Source organism: Sylvia atricapilla, chromosome 2 (genome assembly GCF_009819655.1).
Source record: "Sylvia atricapilla isolate bSylAtr1 chromosome 2, bSylAtr1.pri, whole genome shotgun sequence".
In the NCBI taxonomy this organism is placed as follows: Eukaryota; Metazoa; Chordata; class Aves; order Passeriformes; family Sylviidae; genus Sylvia; species Sylvia atricapilla.
In genome coordinates this window covers 9,497,189-9,514,773 of record NC_089141.1, presented here as the reverse complement: position 1 = coordinate 9,514,773, position 17,585 = coordinate 9,497,189, and the positions used below count along the sequence as shown (strand labels likewise).

General features: G+C 48.2%; 1 protein-coding gene across 1 annotated transcript; it reads left to right on the top strand.

Annotated features, from left to right (window-relative positions):
• The first annotated feature begins 16 nt into the window (after positions 1-16).
• On the top strand, positions 17-5,059 carry DNAJB13 (DnaJ heat shock protein family (Hsp40) member B13). The gene is made up of 8 exons (XM_066340778.1): positions 17-226; positions 829-932; positions 1,157-1,318; positions 1,718-1,875; positions 2,460-2,573; positions 3,255-3,368; positions 3,455-3,531; positions 3,893-5,059. Exons 1-8 carry the CDS (start codon positions 159-161, stop codon positions 4,044-4,046), a joined length of 951 nt encoding a protein of 316 aa, XP_066196875.1. The 5' UTR covers positions 17-158; the 3' UTR covers positions 4,047-5,059.
• Positions 5,060-17,585: the final 12,526 nt, after the last annotated feature.

The window sequence follows — 17,585 nt, the reverse complement described above, 5'->3', positions numbered from 1 at the left end:
GTTCCCAGGAAAACCTGGGCATTTTTAAGAGAAAAGAGATGAGGGGTGAGGGTTTGAGCGGGCTCGGCAGAGTGCGGAAGTGAGTGGGAGAACTACGCTTCCCTTGATGCTCCGCGCGGCGCGGACCGGAAGTCTTGTCGCTATAGCAACGGGACGCCATGGGGCTGGACTACTACGCTGTGCTGGAGCTGGACCGCGGCGCCACCGCCGACGACATCAAGAAGGCGTGAGGGGACCTCCGGCAGCAGCGGGAGCCCCTGGGCCGGGGGGAGCCGGGGGGTGGCGGTGGGAGCGGGGCAGCCCCTTGAGTGGCTGTCCTTGGGCTTCCCCCGTGCCCCACAGCGGGGACTGGGAAGGGGGAAAAGAGCTGTATGTGAGGATGGGCTGTCTCCTGTCCCCTTCAGTGGATCTGGAGGGGCCACAGAGATACTCTGAGGGCTGGAGCCCCTCTGCTCTGGGGACAGGCTGGGAGAGCTGGGGGTGCTCACCTGGAGAGGAGAAGGCTCCAGGGAGAGCTCAGAGCCCCTGCCAGGGCCTAAAGGGGCTCCAGGAGAGCTGGAGAGGGACTGGGGACAAGAGATGGAGGGACAGGACACAGAGAATGGCTTCCCACTGCCAGAGGGCAGCGTTGGATGGGATATTGGGAAGGAAATCATGGCTGTGGGGGTGGTGAGGTCCTGGCACAGGTTCCCCAGAGAATCTGTGAGTGCCCCATCCCTGGAAGTTGCTCCAAGCCTGGAACAATGGAAGGCGCCCCTGCCCATGGCAGGGGGTGGGAATGAGGTTGGCTCTAAAGTCCCCGAACCCAAAGCACCCTGTCATCCTCAGCTACCGGAAGTTGGCCCTGAAGTACCACCCACTGAAATGCCAGGAGCCGTGGGGACCAAAGAGGTTCCATCAGCTGGCGGAGGCCTACGATGTGCTCAGCGACCGTAAGTGGGGAGTGTCCCCTTCCACTGATTGCAGGGGCAGGAAGGTGTCCTGAATTCCTGGCAGGACCAGCCCTGTGACCCACAGCCCAGCTGGGAACTGGCACACACTCCCATGTCTATCTCCCGTGTTCCTGGGAGCCCTCTTCTGCAGCCCCCACTCAGACAAAACCTGGATCTCAGGCTGGGGCTCTCCCTCAATTCCCAACACTTCTTTGTTCCCTAAGCTATGAAGAAAGGCATCTATGACAAATTTGGGGAAGAGGGGCTCAAAGGTGGGATCCCCTTGGAGTTCGCGAGCGACAACCCTTGGAGTGTCGGATACGTGTTCCACAACAACCCTGAAAAGGTCTTCAGGGAGTTCTTTGGAGGGGACAACCCCTTTGCAGGTAGGCTGGGAGACTTGGGGGTGGCTGGGGTCTGTCTGTGGCTGCCACAATGCCATGGCAGCTGCCAGCTCAGAACATGAAGCTTTTCAGGAATGCTTTCCTGCCCAACTGCTCTCAGATCCCTCTGGTGCTTGGAGGAGAGATCCTGACTTCCCCTGGTCCTGGGTGGGGGAGAGGCCTGAGGGTGCATGTTCCGGCTGTCAGCTTTCCCCAGCTGCTCCTGTGACCCCTTCTGGGATTCCCATCAAAAAGAGGGATGAGGGAGCAAGTCTGCCATAGACGCTCCTGGAAACGAAACACTTTGGGTGGTTCTGGGTGGGAGAGGATGGGAGGGAAAGACCCCCAGGACCCCCCAGCTGTGACCCCAGTGAGGGGCTGTCCCTGTGCCCCCTCACACAGAGTTCTTTGCCGAGGATGGCTCGGAGGTGCTGCTGCCCTTTGGGGGGCCCCGAGGCCGGGGGGCCCTGCGGCAGGACCCGCCCATCGTGCGGGATCTCTACGTGTCCCTCGAGGACCTGTTCCATGGCTGCACCAAGAAGATCAAGATCTCCCGCAGGGTAGGGGCTCTGGGGGTGCGGGGGGTGGACTTTGGGGTGAGCTCTGCCCTCAGTGTGGGACATTGGGGCTTTGGGGACAGCCTTGTCCCAGGAGCTTGTCACAGGGAGGGATCAGCACCAAACCCAGCAGGACCTGAACAAGTGTTCTCCCCGCTCAGCCTGGCAAAGGGAATTCAGCACGGGAGGCAATGTGGGAACTGGTAGGAAGCAAGGGCTGATTTCAGAGACAGGTGGAGAAGGAGCTTCTTGTGTTCTGGGCTCCCATAACTCCATTTTCACACTGCATTGTGTCTCCTTGGTGTGTCGTTGGTGACTTCTGTCCACCTCCTCGTTATCCCAGTCTCCTGGACCCAGCCCTGAGTCTCTCCTGCTCTAGGACATGAGGAAACACCTCATGGCTGTGCCAGGGGAGGCTTAGGTTGTATATTGGGGAACAATTCTGCACTGAAAGGGTGGTCAGGCATTGGAATAGGCTGCCCAGGGCAGTAGTGGTGTCCCCATGCCTGGAGGGATTCCAAGCTTTCCTCTGGTGAGCAGAACACTCCTGACCCTCCCTCTCTGTGCCCCTCCCTGTGCACCCTCAGGTGATGAATGAGGATGGCCGGACCAGCACCATCAGGGACAAGATCCTGACGATTGACGTGCAGCCAGGGTGGAAGCGCGGCACCAGGATCACCTTTGAGAAGGAAGGAGACCAGGTAAGCTCAGAATCCCACAAAAGTCAGGTTTGGAAAGGATTTCTGGAGATCAGCCAACAGCCCTGCCCAGGCAGGGTCACCTGCAGCAGGACCTCATCCAGGTGGGTTTGGGATGTCTCCAGAGAGGGAGACTCCACGGCTCCCCTGGGCAGCTGTTCCAGTCCTGTGCCCACTCCACGGAAAAGGTTCTTCCATGAAGAAGTTCTGGTTTCCCATTGCTGAGGGCACTTGGCAGCGTGACCACCACAGAGACTCAGCATCACTGTGCTCAGAAGCACTCTCAGGAGCCATCCCTGCCTGGATTTTCCTTAGAACAGGTTAAAGAAAAAGTAGTTGAAAGGGGTGATTTTCCTCTTGGCAGAAACAGTTTTGGATTTGCCCTTGGCTGAGCAGTCATCTTGGATAAAAGACTCCTTTTTCCCTTAAGGGAAGAAAATACCCTTCCCTTCTCTTTAGCCAGCTGAAAACAGTAACAGAAGAGCTGGAATTTGTGTCAGTTTTCCCTGTATAAAATAATTTTCAGATTTCCAAGGACAGGTTGGATGTGGCTTGGGGCAACCTGGTCTCGTGGAAGGTGTCCCTGCCCATGGCAGGGAGTGGAACTGAGTGAATTTTAACATCCCTTCCAACCCAAACCATCCTGGCATTCCATGGTTCTATCATCTTTTTCCCCTCTGTTAGGGCCCGAACATCATTCCAGCTGACATCACCTTTGTTGTCCAAGAGAAGATTCACCCAAGGTTCAAAAGAATCGACAACAACCTCCTTTATGTTGCCACCATCCCCCTGGCAAAGGTAAAGGGCCGAGTGAGGGGACAGAGCTTCACCCTTGGCCTCTGGGGCTGCAGCAGCAGCTCCTGGTGCCACTCCATGCCCGGCAGGCGCTGGCTGGATGCACCCTGGATGTGTGGACACTGGATGGGAGGCTGCTGAACATCCCCATCAACGACATTGTGGAGTAAGTGCCAGGGGAAACGGGGCTCAGAGGTGAGTGGGCACTGGGGAGAGCCTCCCTGGCACTGGGCTGTTCCAAAGCCTTTTCCAGCAGGTTTGGGGCTGCAGGAGGAGGATGCCCACAGTGGGTGGCTCTTCTGGTTTGGGGCCATGTTGCTGGGAGCAGAGGCAAGGAGAGGGCTGGGTGTGGGTGGATGAGGGTGGATGCTGGAGCCTGGGAGACGAGGACAGGCCCTGGTTGAAGCTAGGGGTGGGGGAAATAACCTGAGAAACCCACATGGGGCTCTGCAAGTGGGGCTGGGGATCGTAGCTCCCACGCTGAGATCATCCCACCGCTCCTCTCAGCCCCTTCCTTTGCTTGGCAGCCCCAAGTACTACAAAATGGTGCCGGGGGAGGGAATGCCACTGGCCCAGGACCCCCAGCGCAAGGGGGACCTCTACATCTACTTTGACATCCTCTTCCCCAAGAGGCTCAGCCCTGAGGTGAAAACACTCCTGAAAAGCATCCTCCAGTCCTAGGGACAGTGAGCTTCCCCCTCCCTTATCCCCCCCCAATAAAGCTTTGGAGCCAGAACTGGGACTGGGCAGAAGTTCTTCCAAATGCTGCGACCCCTAAGACACAGGATCACCCTAAAATAACAGCCCTGAGGCCTGGCCCGGCTCTGGCTGGCTTTGTGGTCTCTGCTCTCCACCTCCCACTCTGCAGCAGCAGCTCTGCAGCCCCAGGGAGTATTTGGAGGGATGGAGGGAGGCACCCACTGGCCTCAGTGCTTTATTTTCCTAATCCCAGATTCTGTCCCTGCTGAAGCTGAGCCCTGACAGCACAGGGAGAGGTCAGATAACACCCGTGTTGCCTTTTCCAATGGCACTCCAGGGCTGGGAGAATGCCCTTAATAGGGGAGGAAACCCTGACCCCATTGCAGTTGGACCCCATAGGGGTGATTTATTGCCAGTAAGGAATAATGGGAAGCTGTGCCAGGAAAAGCAGTGCTGAGGGAACATTCCAGGGACACCCCCATCCCAAAGCCAGGTTTGTGGGTGCTCAGTGGGGCATCCTCCACTCATCTCTCCCTTTGGAGAGACCAGTGAGCCCATCCTGGATAACGGGTAAAGGCACCTGGGCACAGGGGCGGCCTCACCATGAGCCAAGAGCGTGTCCAGCCACCCCCTTCTGCTTTAGAGTATCCACTGGAGCCTCACCTCAGGGTGGGTGAAAGCAGCTGAATTCTAGGGAATTCCCTCAAGTCTCCCACAGTGAGGCGGTGGGGATGAGGGTTACAAATAGCTAGTTTTTGGGGATATAACTTTGTCACTGTCCTGATCCCGGCTGAGATCTCAGATCCCCAAACACCACAGCTCCATCATCCCAAAGGGACTCTGGCATTCGCCTCTTCCCCTCCACGCTGTTCCAGCAGCCACAGGGAGGCCCGGGCTGTCAGAAATGTCCTGTCCCGGAGTTAGGCCCGGCGGAGAGGCCAGAGGAGCCCCGCGTGGCCGTGTCCGCGGCGCCGGGCGGCTTTCGGGCGCGCTCGGCGCTCCGCCATCGCTCCGCGGTGTGCGGGGCGCCGCCGGGGCTGCAGTACCGGGCACTGTCCACAGGAGGGCAGCACCGCGGGCCGACAGCCGCGCTCCCGGCCCGGCCCCGGCGGGACCCGCTCCTGCTCCCGTTCCCGCTCCCGGTCCCGGCCCCAGTCCGCTCCCGGCCCCAGCCCGCTCCCGCTGCTCACACAGCTCATCTCAGCCGGCCCAAACCAGCCCCTGCTGCGCACAGCGCCAGTCCTCAGCGATCGCCGCTGCCCGGGAAAACCTGCTCCTGCCCCGGTCTGTACCGAGGTGAGCACAAGTGTGGAGAGGTCAGAAGTCTCCCCTGGGCTGATGCACTTGGTGCGAGATCCAGCTACAAGTGGAATTCTGAAAAATAGCCTCCAAAATGTTGCGCCAGAATCATACCTCTAAAATGGCTCCAAAGGGTAACAGCTCCAGTGCCAGATCAGCACCTGCGCAAGTCCTTGTGCCATCCCTGGCTCAGTAAAAAACACAAAAATATCAACCATCCCACAGGCCCTGTTTGCACAATTCCTGATCCAAACCCTCACTTTCCTGCCCAGCAACAGCCCAAATCCCAGTTTTCACACACACTAACCAAACAGACCGAAGGCAATGGCCATCAGCACCTGGAATTCTGAGCTCCCTGTTCTCTGGGTTGCTCATCCAAGCACTCACATCCATTTCACTTTGCCCAGCGACTCTCTGTCCTCAGAGGGAAGCACAACCTGATGGGACACAGTTCTGGCGCCACATTTCCTCATGTTCCTGCTGACTCCCTGCCAATAAAGCAGGTAAATATAAAAATAATAGAAGAAATATTGAAATACAGCCTAAAATAAAGGGAGTTTTTGTTTTAATTTGGTTAGTGGCAGAGTTCTTTTAGTTGTGCTTGAGGATCTTTTGGGGCATTTATTTTAGAGGACGTTTGGAAAAGGGGATTTTTGGCCGCGTTTTTTGCCTCCGCTCCGCCGGAGCTGTGGGCAGTGCTGCCGCCGTGTGGACACAGTGCGGTACTGCAGCTCTCCCCCGGGCCCGGCCCCGAGGCGTGTGGGAGCGCCGGGCTGTGAGCTCGGGGGCAGCGCTGCCGCCCGACCTTCCAAAGATGGCGGCAAAAAGGGCGGGAAAAGACAAGGACCCCGGGTACGTCTAGTCGACTGCTTGCACAAAACCCCGACGACAGCGCCGCTCGGGCACACTTGTCGCGGACATGGGCTGTGGGCACAGCCGCCCCTCGGGGGGGTTTAGGCAGTCGATTTAGTCAGGCGCCTGTGTGGGCAGCAACCTTAGGGTTGCTACGACCAAGATGGCGGGTTGACCGGAAGTGGCTTCAGCCACAACTAAGATGGCGGCGAAGACGGGCGGAAGTCATGTGATGCTCATCGCCACCGAAAATAGCCGAGGTCTGACGAAAATAACCGAATGTAGCCGAACAGCGGAAAGTAGCCGGCATCTGACGAAGCCAGCCGAGTTCAGCCGGCTTTAACTGCCCCCAGCCGAACGCAGCCCCGGAGGAGGAGAGAGTCCGGGGGAGCGGCGGCGCTTGGAGGGCCAGGGGCTGCTCTCACCGGGCACATGGAGATGCTGCAGCCCGGGCAGAGGCACCCACAGCCCAAAAGCTCCCCAGGGAACAGCTGCTGTGAAAAAACGAGGCATTTATAACAGCTGCCAATGGGAATTCCTGACCGGGAATGGCGGCTTGGGCTGTCTGCAGAGGGCCTCAGCAATTCCCGGTTCCCGCCTCCCAGAGCTCCCACACAGTTGCCAGGTATGTCCTGGCCGCCCCAAATGCCCTCCCTTCCAGCCTGAGGACATCATCTACGAGCAGTATTAAAGCCAAGGCAATCTTCCCTCACAGAATCACAGAAATTAAATCCTGAGCAACAGCCCTCGGAAGATGACTCAAAATCAAATGTTTGAGTGGGATTGATTTTGTTTGGATGAAGTTTTTTCAGGGAGCCAGCTGGAAGTGCAGAAGTGATGGAAAGCTTTTGCAGGTGGGTCCCACTGGAGGTGTGCTGAAGGCAGGGATGTGCATTCCTTTCCTGAGGGAAAAGAACTTGCAGAGGCCACTGCCGAGGCTCTGAAAGGAGCTGAGCTCCTGCAGGGAAAGACATGGGAGCTAGCATTCAAGCAGCAGCTCTGCACACTAATGTCCATGCTCCATGAGGCACTGTGAGATTATTCCAGTGGGAATCGAGCAGGGAGTTCAGGGCTATGGGTGTAATTCACCTAAAGTAGAAAAGGTGACAGTGAACCCCAAATCTGGGCCCCACACAGAGAACAATCTTTGTGCTGCCCTGTCAGCTCAGCTGGGCTGGGAAGTTTTGGTAGTCAAACATATGGAATTATATAAATCACATCAACTGGCATCACCCAGAGGGACAATATAGTCCCAGACATTTCCTCTGCAATCCACTCTGGGGGAAAACACCCTGTGTCTGCCAGGAGCTTTGACTATTTCTCCTACCAGCTCAGTTGGCCTTTAGAACTTGAAATAATTTTGAAGCAAAATAAATCACTTTTTTCTTCTGGTATTTTTTTTTGTTTTTCCTTTCAGGTGCTGGACTTGCCTCTCTGGATGTGTGGTGAGCTCTTGCTGCAGGGGACTGTCAGGCCTGAATATTTGTGAGTTTGTGTTCTTCTCACTGGGGAAGCAGAAATAATTATTAATTAGACTGCAGAAATGTTTTCTGAAACCTTTCCCCTTTCCTGCCCTTTGCTGGTAGATCTCTTTCTGCCTTTGAATTTACAGCTGTTCCCTGGTGTCATTTCTCCTGCCTGAATTCCTTGCAGCTCCTAGCTGGGAAAAACTGGGATAACTTACGGGAGGACAGAGGTGAGATTCTTAGCTTATGTTTCTAGAAGTTCTAATTATTCTGAAATGATCTCTGATTCCCCAGTGAGAAGAACACGAACTCACAGCCATTCATGCCTGACAGTCAGTCCACTGCAGCAAGGGACTGTGAGTTCGTGTTCTTCTCTGGGGAATCAGAGATCATTTCAGAATTAAAGAGGAAAGGTTTCTGAACCACAGGGCTGCTTCACTTTGTTCTCAAAATTCATTGTCTGGTTTTTCTAATCTATGAAAAAGAGATAAAGTCACAGGGAACTCAAGGAGTTGCTTCAGGGAGAGCAATAGGGAAAAAAACCCACCCGACACTAAGTGAAAAAGTAAAACAAACCAATGAGATAAAAGAAAGGAGAAAGGCAAAAGGCAGAAGTCAAAGCTCAGCTTCCTACTAAGCAAAGTTTAGTTGTCAGGAAAAGAGGGATCTTAAGCAAAGACAGCTGCAGAGTTCAGTGACACCATGGAAGCAGAAGGCTCCCAGGGATGCCAACCAAGGAGAGCACAGAGTAGCCCTGATACAAACTGAGAACTATAATCCAGCCTCTTCCCACACACTCCAGTCAGCAGCTTTCTCACCCTGCACAGCAGAATTGGGGCACCAGGTAAAGACACCTTAAAAACAATTAAGAAGATTTTTAAAAATAAAAAAAACCAGACATGCTGGCCTTTTTCTTTTACAAGTAGAAAGATTATTTGGAAGAAAAAATCCTAAAATATTTGAAATCTTTTTCCCCTCCAAGTGTGATGAATCTAGAAGTCAGTGCACTTCTGCTTTATTAAGTCAGTCAATAATTTATTTGTCAATACTGGAAAATACAGCTCAACCCTGACTAATTTGTGCTTGAGCAAACTGTTGAAGGAGAAAGTTAAATGAAAAGATTGCACCTGTGATACCACAGGAGAACTACCCCTGATCCTGCAACAGTTCTATGCCAATAAATTAGAATATTTATCAAGGTGGTATAAATGTAAATAGCAAGGATGCCTATTTCAGATGGGAAAATGAAATGGATTTACAAATCAGATTCAAGAGCCCTGAAAAAGCCTGAAAGTTTTCTCATGACCTCCCAAGATGTAACAAGAGATTTATGGAGACTGTGCCATAAATTTTAGATCATTTAATTCAGGCTTTTCTCAGGAGCATGGGGAAAGATGGTGTAAGACCATGCAACTTAATAAAGCATGGAAAAGATTAAAGATGGAGAAGAAAAGGACCATGTCCAAGGGAACTGTAAATTCAACTGATGAGAGTGAGTCCTGAGGAACCCTGGTGAAATTACTTTAGAAAAAATTACTGATTGCATTGGAAAGAGCAAATAAAAATTAGGAGGCTGGAAAGATATTTCAACAGAAACTTTAAAAAAAAAAAAGAGAGAGTTTCCTCTAAGAAGTGCTAATGTAAAAAAGCTTTTCAATGCAAGCACATGATGTCATTTTAGGACAGAGTCCCTTTCATAAACTGAACATATTCCACATCATGTTTAGTGAAAAAGTTGCATGATTATTTCTCCAGAGAATAAGAAATAAGCAGAAGTTTCTGCTTTGTGGGGAAAAAAAAAAAAAAAAAAAAAAAAAAAAAAAAAAAAAAAAGAGCTTTTCATAGAAAGCTGTGTATTACTCCATAGGAGGCTGGGAAATAAAATTCTACCTTTTTCAGGCAGCAAGACATCTTTTCAAGTCTTGGTTGGCATTTTAAGTACCCTACAGGGCACAGATGCAATTTATAGAAGTTTGTTTGTATTTCTACTAGATTTCTTCTTTTGTCAATGCAAAAGGTACATGCACCCAGCTTCCACTCTTCCCAGCCTTTTGCTCTGTGCACTGAGATGTTGTTCTGCTCACAAAACTGCTCCCTGAATACAGTTCCTAAACTCCCCTAACTTTTCTAACACTCAGATCAACTCCAATCTATACAAAAATACAACTTGCCATGATTATCTTCCTCTGTCAACAGCTCTAAATCTTTTCCTCTGCTTATTCCTTTTTTTTTTTTTTCCCTGGACAGTCATAGTCTAGGTCTCCTCTTCAATGTATTTCTCTGATCTCTCAGGTGTCCCTTTCACTCTGCTGGATCACTTGTTTCAACAGCTTTTGCCATGCTCCCAGACTCTGCCAGCTGCACATCCAAGCATTGCACGTGAGCTAATCCTCTAATCAGCACACAGACAGGGCTAACACATCTCCAGGCTGAGAATTTATGCTGCCATTCCCCAGATGGAGGCACATCACACATCTCTGCTGCTTTGGCAGTCATTGGCAATTGGTTATTCTTGGGAACAGGCCGATATTGGATATTTTTTAATTGTTACTGTTACTGAGAGGCCTCACCCCCTTCTACTCACTGTTTTCCTTGTATCAGGTATCAGTTGAACAAGCTGACAAAGCTGATGCTTTTTTCTCATCCATTCCATTTCCAGTGTCTCTGTTCAGTTGAATATTTCCTTTCAGGCTTCTGTCTTCATCAGCCTGTCAGTTCCTGGCATCATCTCACTGCACCCTAAAGGCTTAGCCCCTTGCAGCTGAGAATAAAAGAAGTTTCTCTTGAATTTTATCAAAGAAATTATAAGTAATTCATAACTAAAATAGTAAAAAACTTCAAGAAACGTTTCTCCTCCAAGAACACAACAGCTTTGATAAATATTCTCAGTTTAGGGAAATGAGCGTGGTAATTTTTTCTGTTCTCTGATAAATTCATTCACCAGGAATATTTTTGTGATCAGAGGAACCATGCAGTTCTGTGGCTGGAAGATGGAAATAAGCCCAGGCAGGCTGAGGGACAGTAGGGCTTTTCCTGGTTTGAAGCACTCAGTTACAGCCACACACAGGGTACAAGCCACTGCAAGGCTGGACAGCCTGGACTCAAAACTGGCACACTTCAACAGAACAACTGGTTTTGTTGGCTACAGTAAAGCTGGAGCTCTGACAGATTTAAAACACATGGGAAAAATCCTGGTGGTGCTTATGTCAACAAGGGATCTTTCATCCCCACCTGGCTTCAAGACAACTACTCTGTGAAAAAAGCACAAATAATAGAATTACTCTTAAGAACAGTATGAGAACTGTCTTTTGTATTTTGGTTTCTATTTAATCTAAGCATGGCCCCATAAATCTGTGCAGAAACATTTATCACTTCTACTTTAGAAGGAAGTCCTAGAGGTTGGACTTTTTTTCCCCTTTCTCACCTTATTCTGTGAAGTTCTTTAAATCACAGCTCTCAGGATTACAGGAGCAGCCAGCACATGTAACAGGGCTGGAATTTAATCACTAGAGGCACAGATAAGCTCACATGAATTTTTAAACAAAGAGAGACTCAAAGTGAAGTTTACAGCAGATACCCCCTAGTGCAAAAGAGCATCAACAAAGCCATAAAGGGACTTGAATGAAAATAAAATTAATACTGCAAGGGTTATTCATTGACACAACATTTTATGAGACAACAGAAGAAGCAGGTAAGACAAAACAAAAGCATAGGATACTTGGAAGTTTTGGTTAAATGCTTGTTACAATCTGTCACTGGAATTAGCAGAGACTTCAGTTGATTCTGATCAGATGCTTGGTCAAGCTGACAGATCAAAGCCTTCCTCAGGAGAGAGAAGAATCACAAAGGTTATCTTCCCCAAAACTGCTCATAAGAAAATAGCACAGTTGTCCTTACTACCAGTGGTCCCAGGAGCTTTGGATTCATCACTTCTCACTGAAGTTTCTGTAATAAAGCCCATTTCTCACATGTGCTCTGATCTGTCAATTCTCACCCAGCATTCCAGTCTGTGGGAAGTTGTGGAATTAAATCTCCACATTCTGACAATTACCTTCACTGTCTCCAAACAACAGAAACACAGTAAGCGTTGGAAATTGAAACATAAATGTGTCACTTAATCAACATCTTTCCTGATCACTCAGAAACAGTCTGAAAAATATTTCAATTTGTGGCTGTACAAGATGTTGTCTGCTACTTGCTGCAAAACCATCCCTTTTATTTTTCCACTTATAGTTGTCAAACACTGTTTTAAGAACAACAACAACAAAAAAGGAAGATAAATACCATATACAGTTTTATTGCACCTTTCTCTGCTTGCTCTTACTACTTTGGTACTGGGATGCATAGAAAAGGGGTATAAAATTCCTTCTTTCTAGGCATCAGGGAACTTTTGCCAAAGAGTTCTTCACATCAACAGGAATACAACGCAGCTGCCAAGAAAAAACATAATTTAAAAAAAATTAAAGGATGCACTATTTCAGCATAAATTCTACACATTCTCTCAGTCACCTGTTCCTCCAAGGAAATTCTTTTTTGCTGGGGGTCACCACCAGGCAGTTGCCAAAGAGCAAAACACTCACTAGCAGGGGCCTGCTCATACTATCTGTGCATGCTCCCGAGGAGAAAAGGCACAGCTTTCAGGCCCCTCTCCCCGCCAGCCCCTCGCTATTTAATCCTTCAGGCAGTAGCACTGTGCAAATCAGCAATCATCATCACACCATTTCCAGGTAACAGATTCAGAGTTGCCAAGCAAGTGTGCTCAAGTGGGGCTTTCCCTGTCTAGTGCTGCTGACAAGGAAAAACTAACTGATCTGTGAAGCTTTAGCTCAACAGGACAGCTTTGGTCATTTCCCTCCAGCTGTGTTCTCAGTAACATCTGTATAGTCCCACAGATGCAACTGTCAAGAATAAAAAAGAATTCCATTCCAAAAGCCTGAGAAGGAATTAAAAGTAAGCCAAAATGCTTCAAAAAGCAATTTAAAATGTGTTTGCTACTCTACAAGGCACACCCTTTTTCAGTAGATACATAAATACACACAACAGAAATTGCCCTTTCAAACACAGTGTAGTGTTTTTCAGTGACACCACCAGCATAAAAGCCTTGTAGTCTTGAAACAAACAAACAAAAAAGCGCTGGAGTTTTCAGAGCTTGACTCCAAAATTGTGTTGCAAAGGTCACAGCTGTGACCAATAAAAAATACTCTAGAAGGTATTAACACTCACTGTTCTTCTTCCTGTGCTTCAAGATTTTATATTAAATATCTGTGTAGGTTAGAGGGGTCTAAAATGAAGGATTAGATAATAAATTAACAGCTGTGCTTCTCTAGCTCTCCCAGCAATTTATATTACCTGATCAGAAAGTTATGCTCAGACAGTTACTTAATTAGATGTTCAAGCCTCTGCTGTTTCAGGGGAATATGAGTGTAAAATACAGGAGAAGAATAAAAACATGTAACAGTTTCTTTTGCTGACTTTAGAGATGTTTTTGCTTAAACTTTAGCTTCTTCAGAGTGCTGAATGTCTTTTACATATTTTGAATCAGCCAAACTCCCCATTCTAGCCTCATCAGTGATAGCTTTGCCAAGACAAACAGGAATAACCCTCCCAAGAGCCTCCTGTTGCTGCCTTCTCCAAGGTAATGAAAAGAAATGCCCATAACAGCTTTAGCCACTTTTTCAGTCTAACAGGGAAGAAAGGCAAATTTCAAACTATTTGGCCAGTGATCACCCATCTTCCTCTGGTTTTTCACTGATTCAATCACATCCATTCAACCAAAATCTAAGGCTTACAAAAAATCAGGAGGGTGGGGAACTTTATTGAGAATCACAACTAAGTCATGATATGTTACAGATAAACTCAGAATGCAAAAAAAAAAAAAAAAAAAAAAAAACCCACAACCCCAAAAGATCCATTTTTAAAGAGAGAGAAATAGAGAAACAAGACACTAAGTACATCCTGTAAATATCACTGGTGCTTAAGCAGTCTATTTTTAGGGATGGCTGCAATTGGTTTAGCTGGTTTTTCTTAATAATGAATCAACAAAACAATGAGTAAAGAATAAAGAGTACAGGTTAAAATAGCAATTATAAGAGTGTGTTTTCCATGATGACAAAAGCTACAGAAACGCCTTATTTTAGCTCTTGCTGATTAATTATCAAACGGGACATTCTAATACAGTTAGGAAATTGCTACATTTATCCTAATTCATTCAGTACTGTCAGTCACATTTGTGCTGTTATTGAACCACAGGTATTTATCTTTCATTACTGTGGCTAGAAAATTGTGTGTGGGCTAAAACTGTAGTTCAACTGGAGAGGATGGAAAATCATCTTGGTAGTAATTCTTTCTTCCTCAGATTTGTGTACATAATGCTTCAAACACTTCAATATCAAATGGAAAATGGTTAGAGAAGATACAGTGATCAGCCTGGAAGTAAAACTGTCAGTAAAAATCCACCAAGAAGATCAAAATGTTTTCCAAAAAACAAAAGTCATTAAAAGTCAAACAAAGACAACAAATCTGTAATTCCTAACCAGGGCAAGAGGTAATGAGAGAGCCTGACAGATTTCAGTCTTTTTAATCCTTGCTAACATTTCTGTATCTTTACCTTTGAAAAGTCCGAGGAAGCGCCCTCTAATTTCCTTCAGTTTAATCTTGTTCATGCGTGCTTCACCAGGAGCAGCTCGGCAGAGCAAGTCCTTCCTTTCCTCCCCGCAAGTCTGTAATTAAGGGCGGCAGCTCCCGCGCCCCTGAGCACCACAATTCCGTGATCCCAAGGGGATCGCCCGTCCCGAGGCTCCCATCCCTGCAGCGCCCTCGGTTCTCCACAGGGCGGCAGCACCGAGGCAGCTCCAGGCCGGGATCCCGCATTCCCGGGAAAGGGGAATTAAAGCGCGGAGGGAATCAGAGCATCCTGCTTTTTAACCCTTCCGCTCGGACTGCTTACTATGGCGTTTGATCCATGAGAGGCGACACCAATTCAGATATTAAAGTGCCCTTCTCTAGCATTTTCGTTCCTACCTATTTCAGCCGTTAAAAGGATGCTCTTTTTTTCTCACTGTATTCTTTGCCTAATTTTATGGGAATCATTTCCATCCCAGACCCCACTTGTCAGTTATTCAGTCCTTTACCATTGGACTTTGGACAAAATAAGGGACACCAGGAACGCTGGACCACTGGAAATCTTGAGGAGAAACCCATTAAAACCGGATACATTCCACACAACCCAGAAATCTGTTCATGCCTTGTCAGGCCACCCCAATTCTGTCACATCCACCTGAGCTGCGCAGGTGAGGCCAAGGTTCCCCCTCCTCCCGGGGTACATCTGTCTGAGCACAAAGCCACATTGCCAATATCAGATAGCGCCAATACCAGATTTCTCTGCCCACCAAGGACACACCAGCCAGGAGGGACATTTCTCTCACTCTCCAACAGAGACCTCAGAGAGTTTTTCCAGCCTGGCTGGTGCTCCACTGAGCAGCTGTTCAGGCCAAGCAGCTCCTCTGGATTTGTGCAAATGATTGGAGCTAAGAAAGGAAAGTTAACCGAGTATTCCAGAATGACTGGAATTAAAAGGTGCTGGCCAGAACATTCTGACTGGGAATTTCATGCAAGAATCTGAGGAAGATGAGACACTCACTGGAATGGGCGGTACATGGATAATCCAGCCAGGAGAGGGCAGTGAGACCCAGTTAACAGTGAAAGGCATTCATTTAGGGAAGAACACTTCTGCCTTTTGCTCTGCCAGTCTGTTCAGTGAGAAATTGCTTCAAAATTCCCACGACCTCCCTCGGCTGCGGGGCAAATCGATACAAGAGTTTGCTCCTGCTTGTGCTGGGAGCAGAAATGAATCCCAAAGCAAGAAGCTTTTACGGCTGATGGGAAAGGTTAAAAACAAGCGGACAGCACTGCCCTGTGTGTTGCTTGTCATTGCAGTTGCGCCACAAAACCTCTTCTAAAACATCAGAGAGCACCCCAAAATCGTAAGCAGGCAAACCCCAAGGGCTCCCCATTCACTCCCAGCTCAAATCACTTTCCTTGACATACATTTTATGACCAAGAGACCCCATAATTAACTGTCTGATTCCCAGAACGTTTATTCTCTCCCCTCCAGATTACATTAGATTTTCCCTCCAACATATTCATTGTAGCTTTATTGAGCTACTCAAGTTTTACCCCCAAATTTTCCCAATTTCTCCACTACTGATCACCTCAGTTTACCTCAAAATATTCTTTCTCTACCATGGAGATTACCTCAGATTTTACCCTGATAATTTCCACTACCTGTTAACTTCTAATTACCTCATTTTTACCCCAAAATCTTCATTGTCTCCCCTAGAGATTAACTCAGATTTTATGCCCAAACTGTTCATTCTGTCTCCTGTAGATTACCTCCGATTTTTCCTCCGAAATGTTCCTTGTCTCCTACACTTCACAAAAAATATATATTCCGCAATTTAAAAGAGAAAGGTGCTGAAAAGCAGTCAAAACTTTCAGTGAAAAAAAAAAAGAGAGAGACAGAAATAGCAAAAGGAGCTAACTGTTGATGATTTTTTTTTTGCTCAATGTCCTTACGATTTGCAAGAAGTGATAATTTTACACTGGGAATGAACATTTGGTTCCTCTTAAAGGGAGGACAGAGTTGCAGTGTGTTGTCAGTGTCATGAATTGTCTTACCACTCGAAAAGCTTCCCAGTTCTCTCAGTGCAGCAAATAGAAGGTTCAGATGAGGAATTAAAAACTCAGGATTGCACTTTGCTTTTCTAACTCGCCTTTTAGCTGTGCCAGAGTTTCAAAATGCCATCGTGTTCCTGAGCAGCATCACCTGGGTCTCCTGTGTCGGTTGAGATGCATCACTTGAGACATCCCAAACTAATTTTCTGTGCGGTTCTTTTCGCACCAGTGTACTTGCAGGAGTTCCCGGGGAGGCCGGGAGAGGGCACATCACCATAAGGGAATTATTTTACTGCTGCTCAGCAGTGCTAGTGAGCATTTTCCAGCTCACCCTACTCATTGAGGACCTTGGGGTTTCACCACGTAGTGCTGCGGTTTTTTGCTTTCCTTTCTCCCCCTCTTTGCTCCTCGGGATGAATTTCCTGGCTGGCTGGTGGCTGCCGCAGCTCTGCTTTGCCACTTGGAAGCAAGATGTTTGTGGAATAAAATCCGTTTGGACTCAAAATTGTTCTGATGGAGCCACAAAAGGGCCTGCAGGACTCCCATCCGTTCCTTCCCCGAGGTTCCTGGGGGATGACGTGCTATTATTGCTGGGATGCTCTCTATGAAAACCCCAAAACCCTGCAAAAGACAGATTTTTCTGATCTTGAGAGTGCATGGGAGCCCACATCTGTCTCTTGTTTCTGATACATGTTGTAGAAGTAATAAAATGTAGCAAGCGTACATTTAAGCCATGCTAAGAAGCAAATTTTCATGATTTGACAGAAACTCAAACCATTTCGCTTATCTTTACAGAGTGAAGTCGGAAACATGAAAACTTGCCTATTTAAAGCTTTTATAAATAGACCCTAATTGAGTTGTCAGTGGCACTGTGGTACTCTAGAAATGGAACCCACAGCCTAAAAGCTGAATGGCAAACTGCATACCCTTCAGCAGCAGCTAATTAACACTGCTGCTGAATCTCAGACAGCCCCTGAGAGAACCAAAACATCTACCCACTGAGGAGCTATTTAAAAATACCTGGGACAGAGTGACTTCACGCAGTGATTCCTGTGTGAGTAACAACGGGCTCTGCATTGTTCACATTTCAATTGTTTTCTGTTTCAAATCACCAATTTCCCGAGCTGGGAGCAGCACACATCCAGAGGGGAATGCTGGATTTAGGGTGAACCCCTGAAAGTCAGTGTTTCTCTGAAAGTACCGCTGGGTTTTGCTGGCTGCTCTTTAAACC

Excerpts from the sequence above, each read along its gene's own strand:
- DNAJB13 (XM_066340778.1), top strand. The coding sequence starts at position 159 with ATGGGGCTGGACTACTACGCTGTGCTGGAGCTGGACCGCGGCGCCACC. Across the intron at positions 1,319-1,717 it reads AGGGGACAACCCCTTTGCAG|AGTTCTTTGCCGAGGATGGC; the intron begins GTAGGCTGGGAG and ends CCCCTCACACAG. Across the intron at positions 2,574-3,254 it reads TTGAGAAGGAAGGAGACCAG|GGCCCGAACATCATTCCAGC; the intron begins GTAAGCTCAGAA and ends CCCCTCTGTTAG.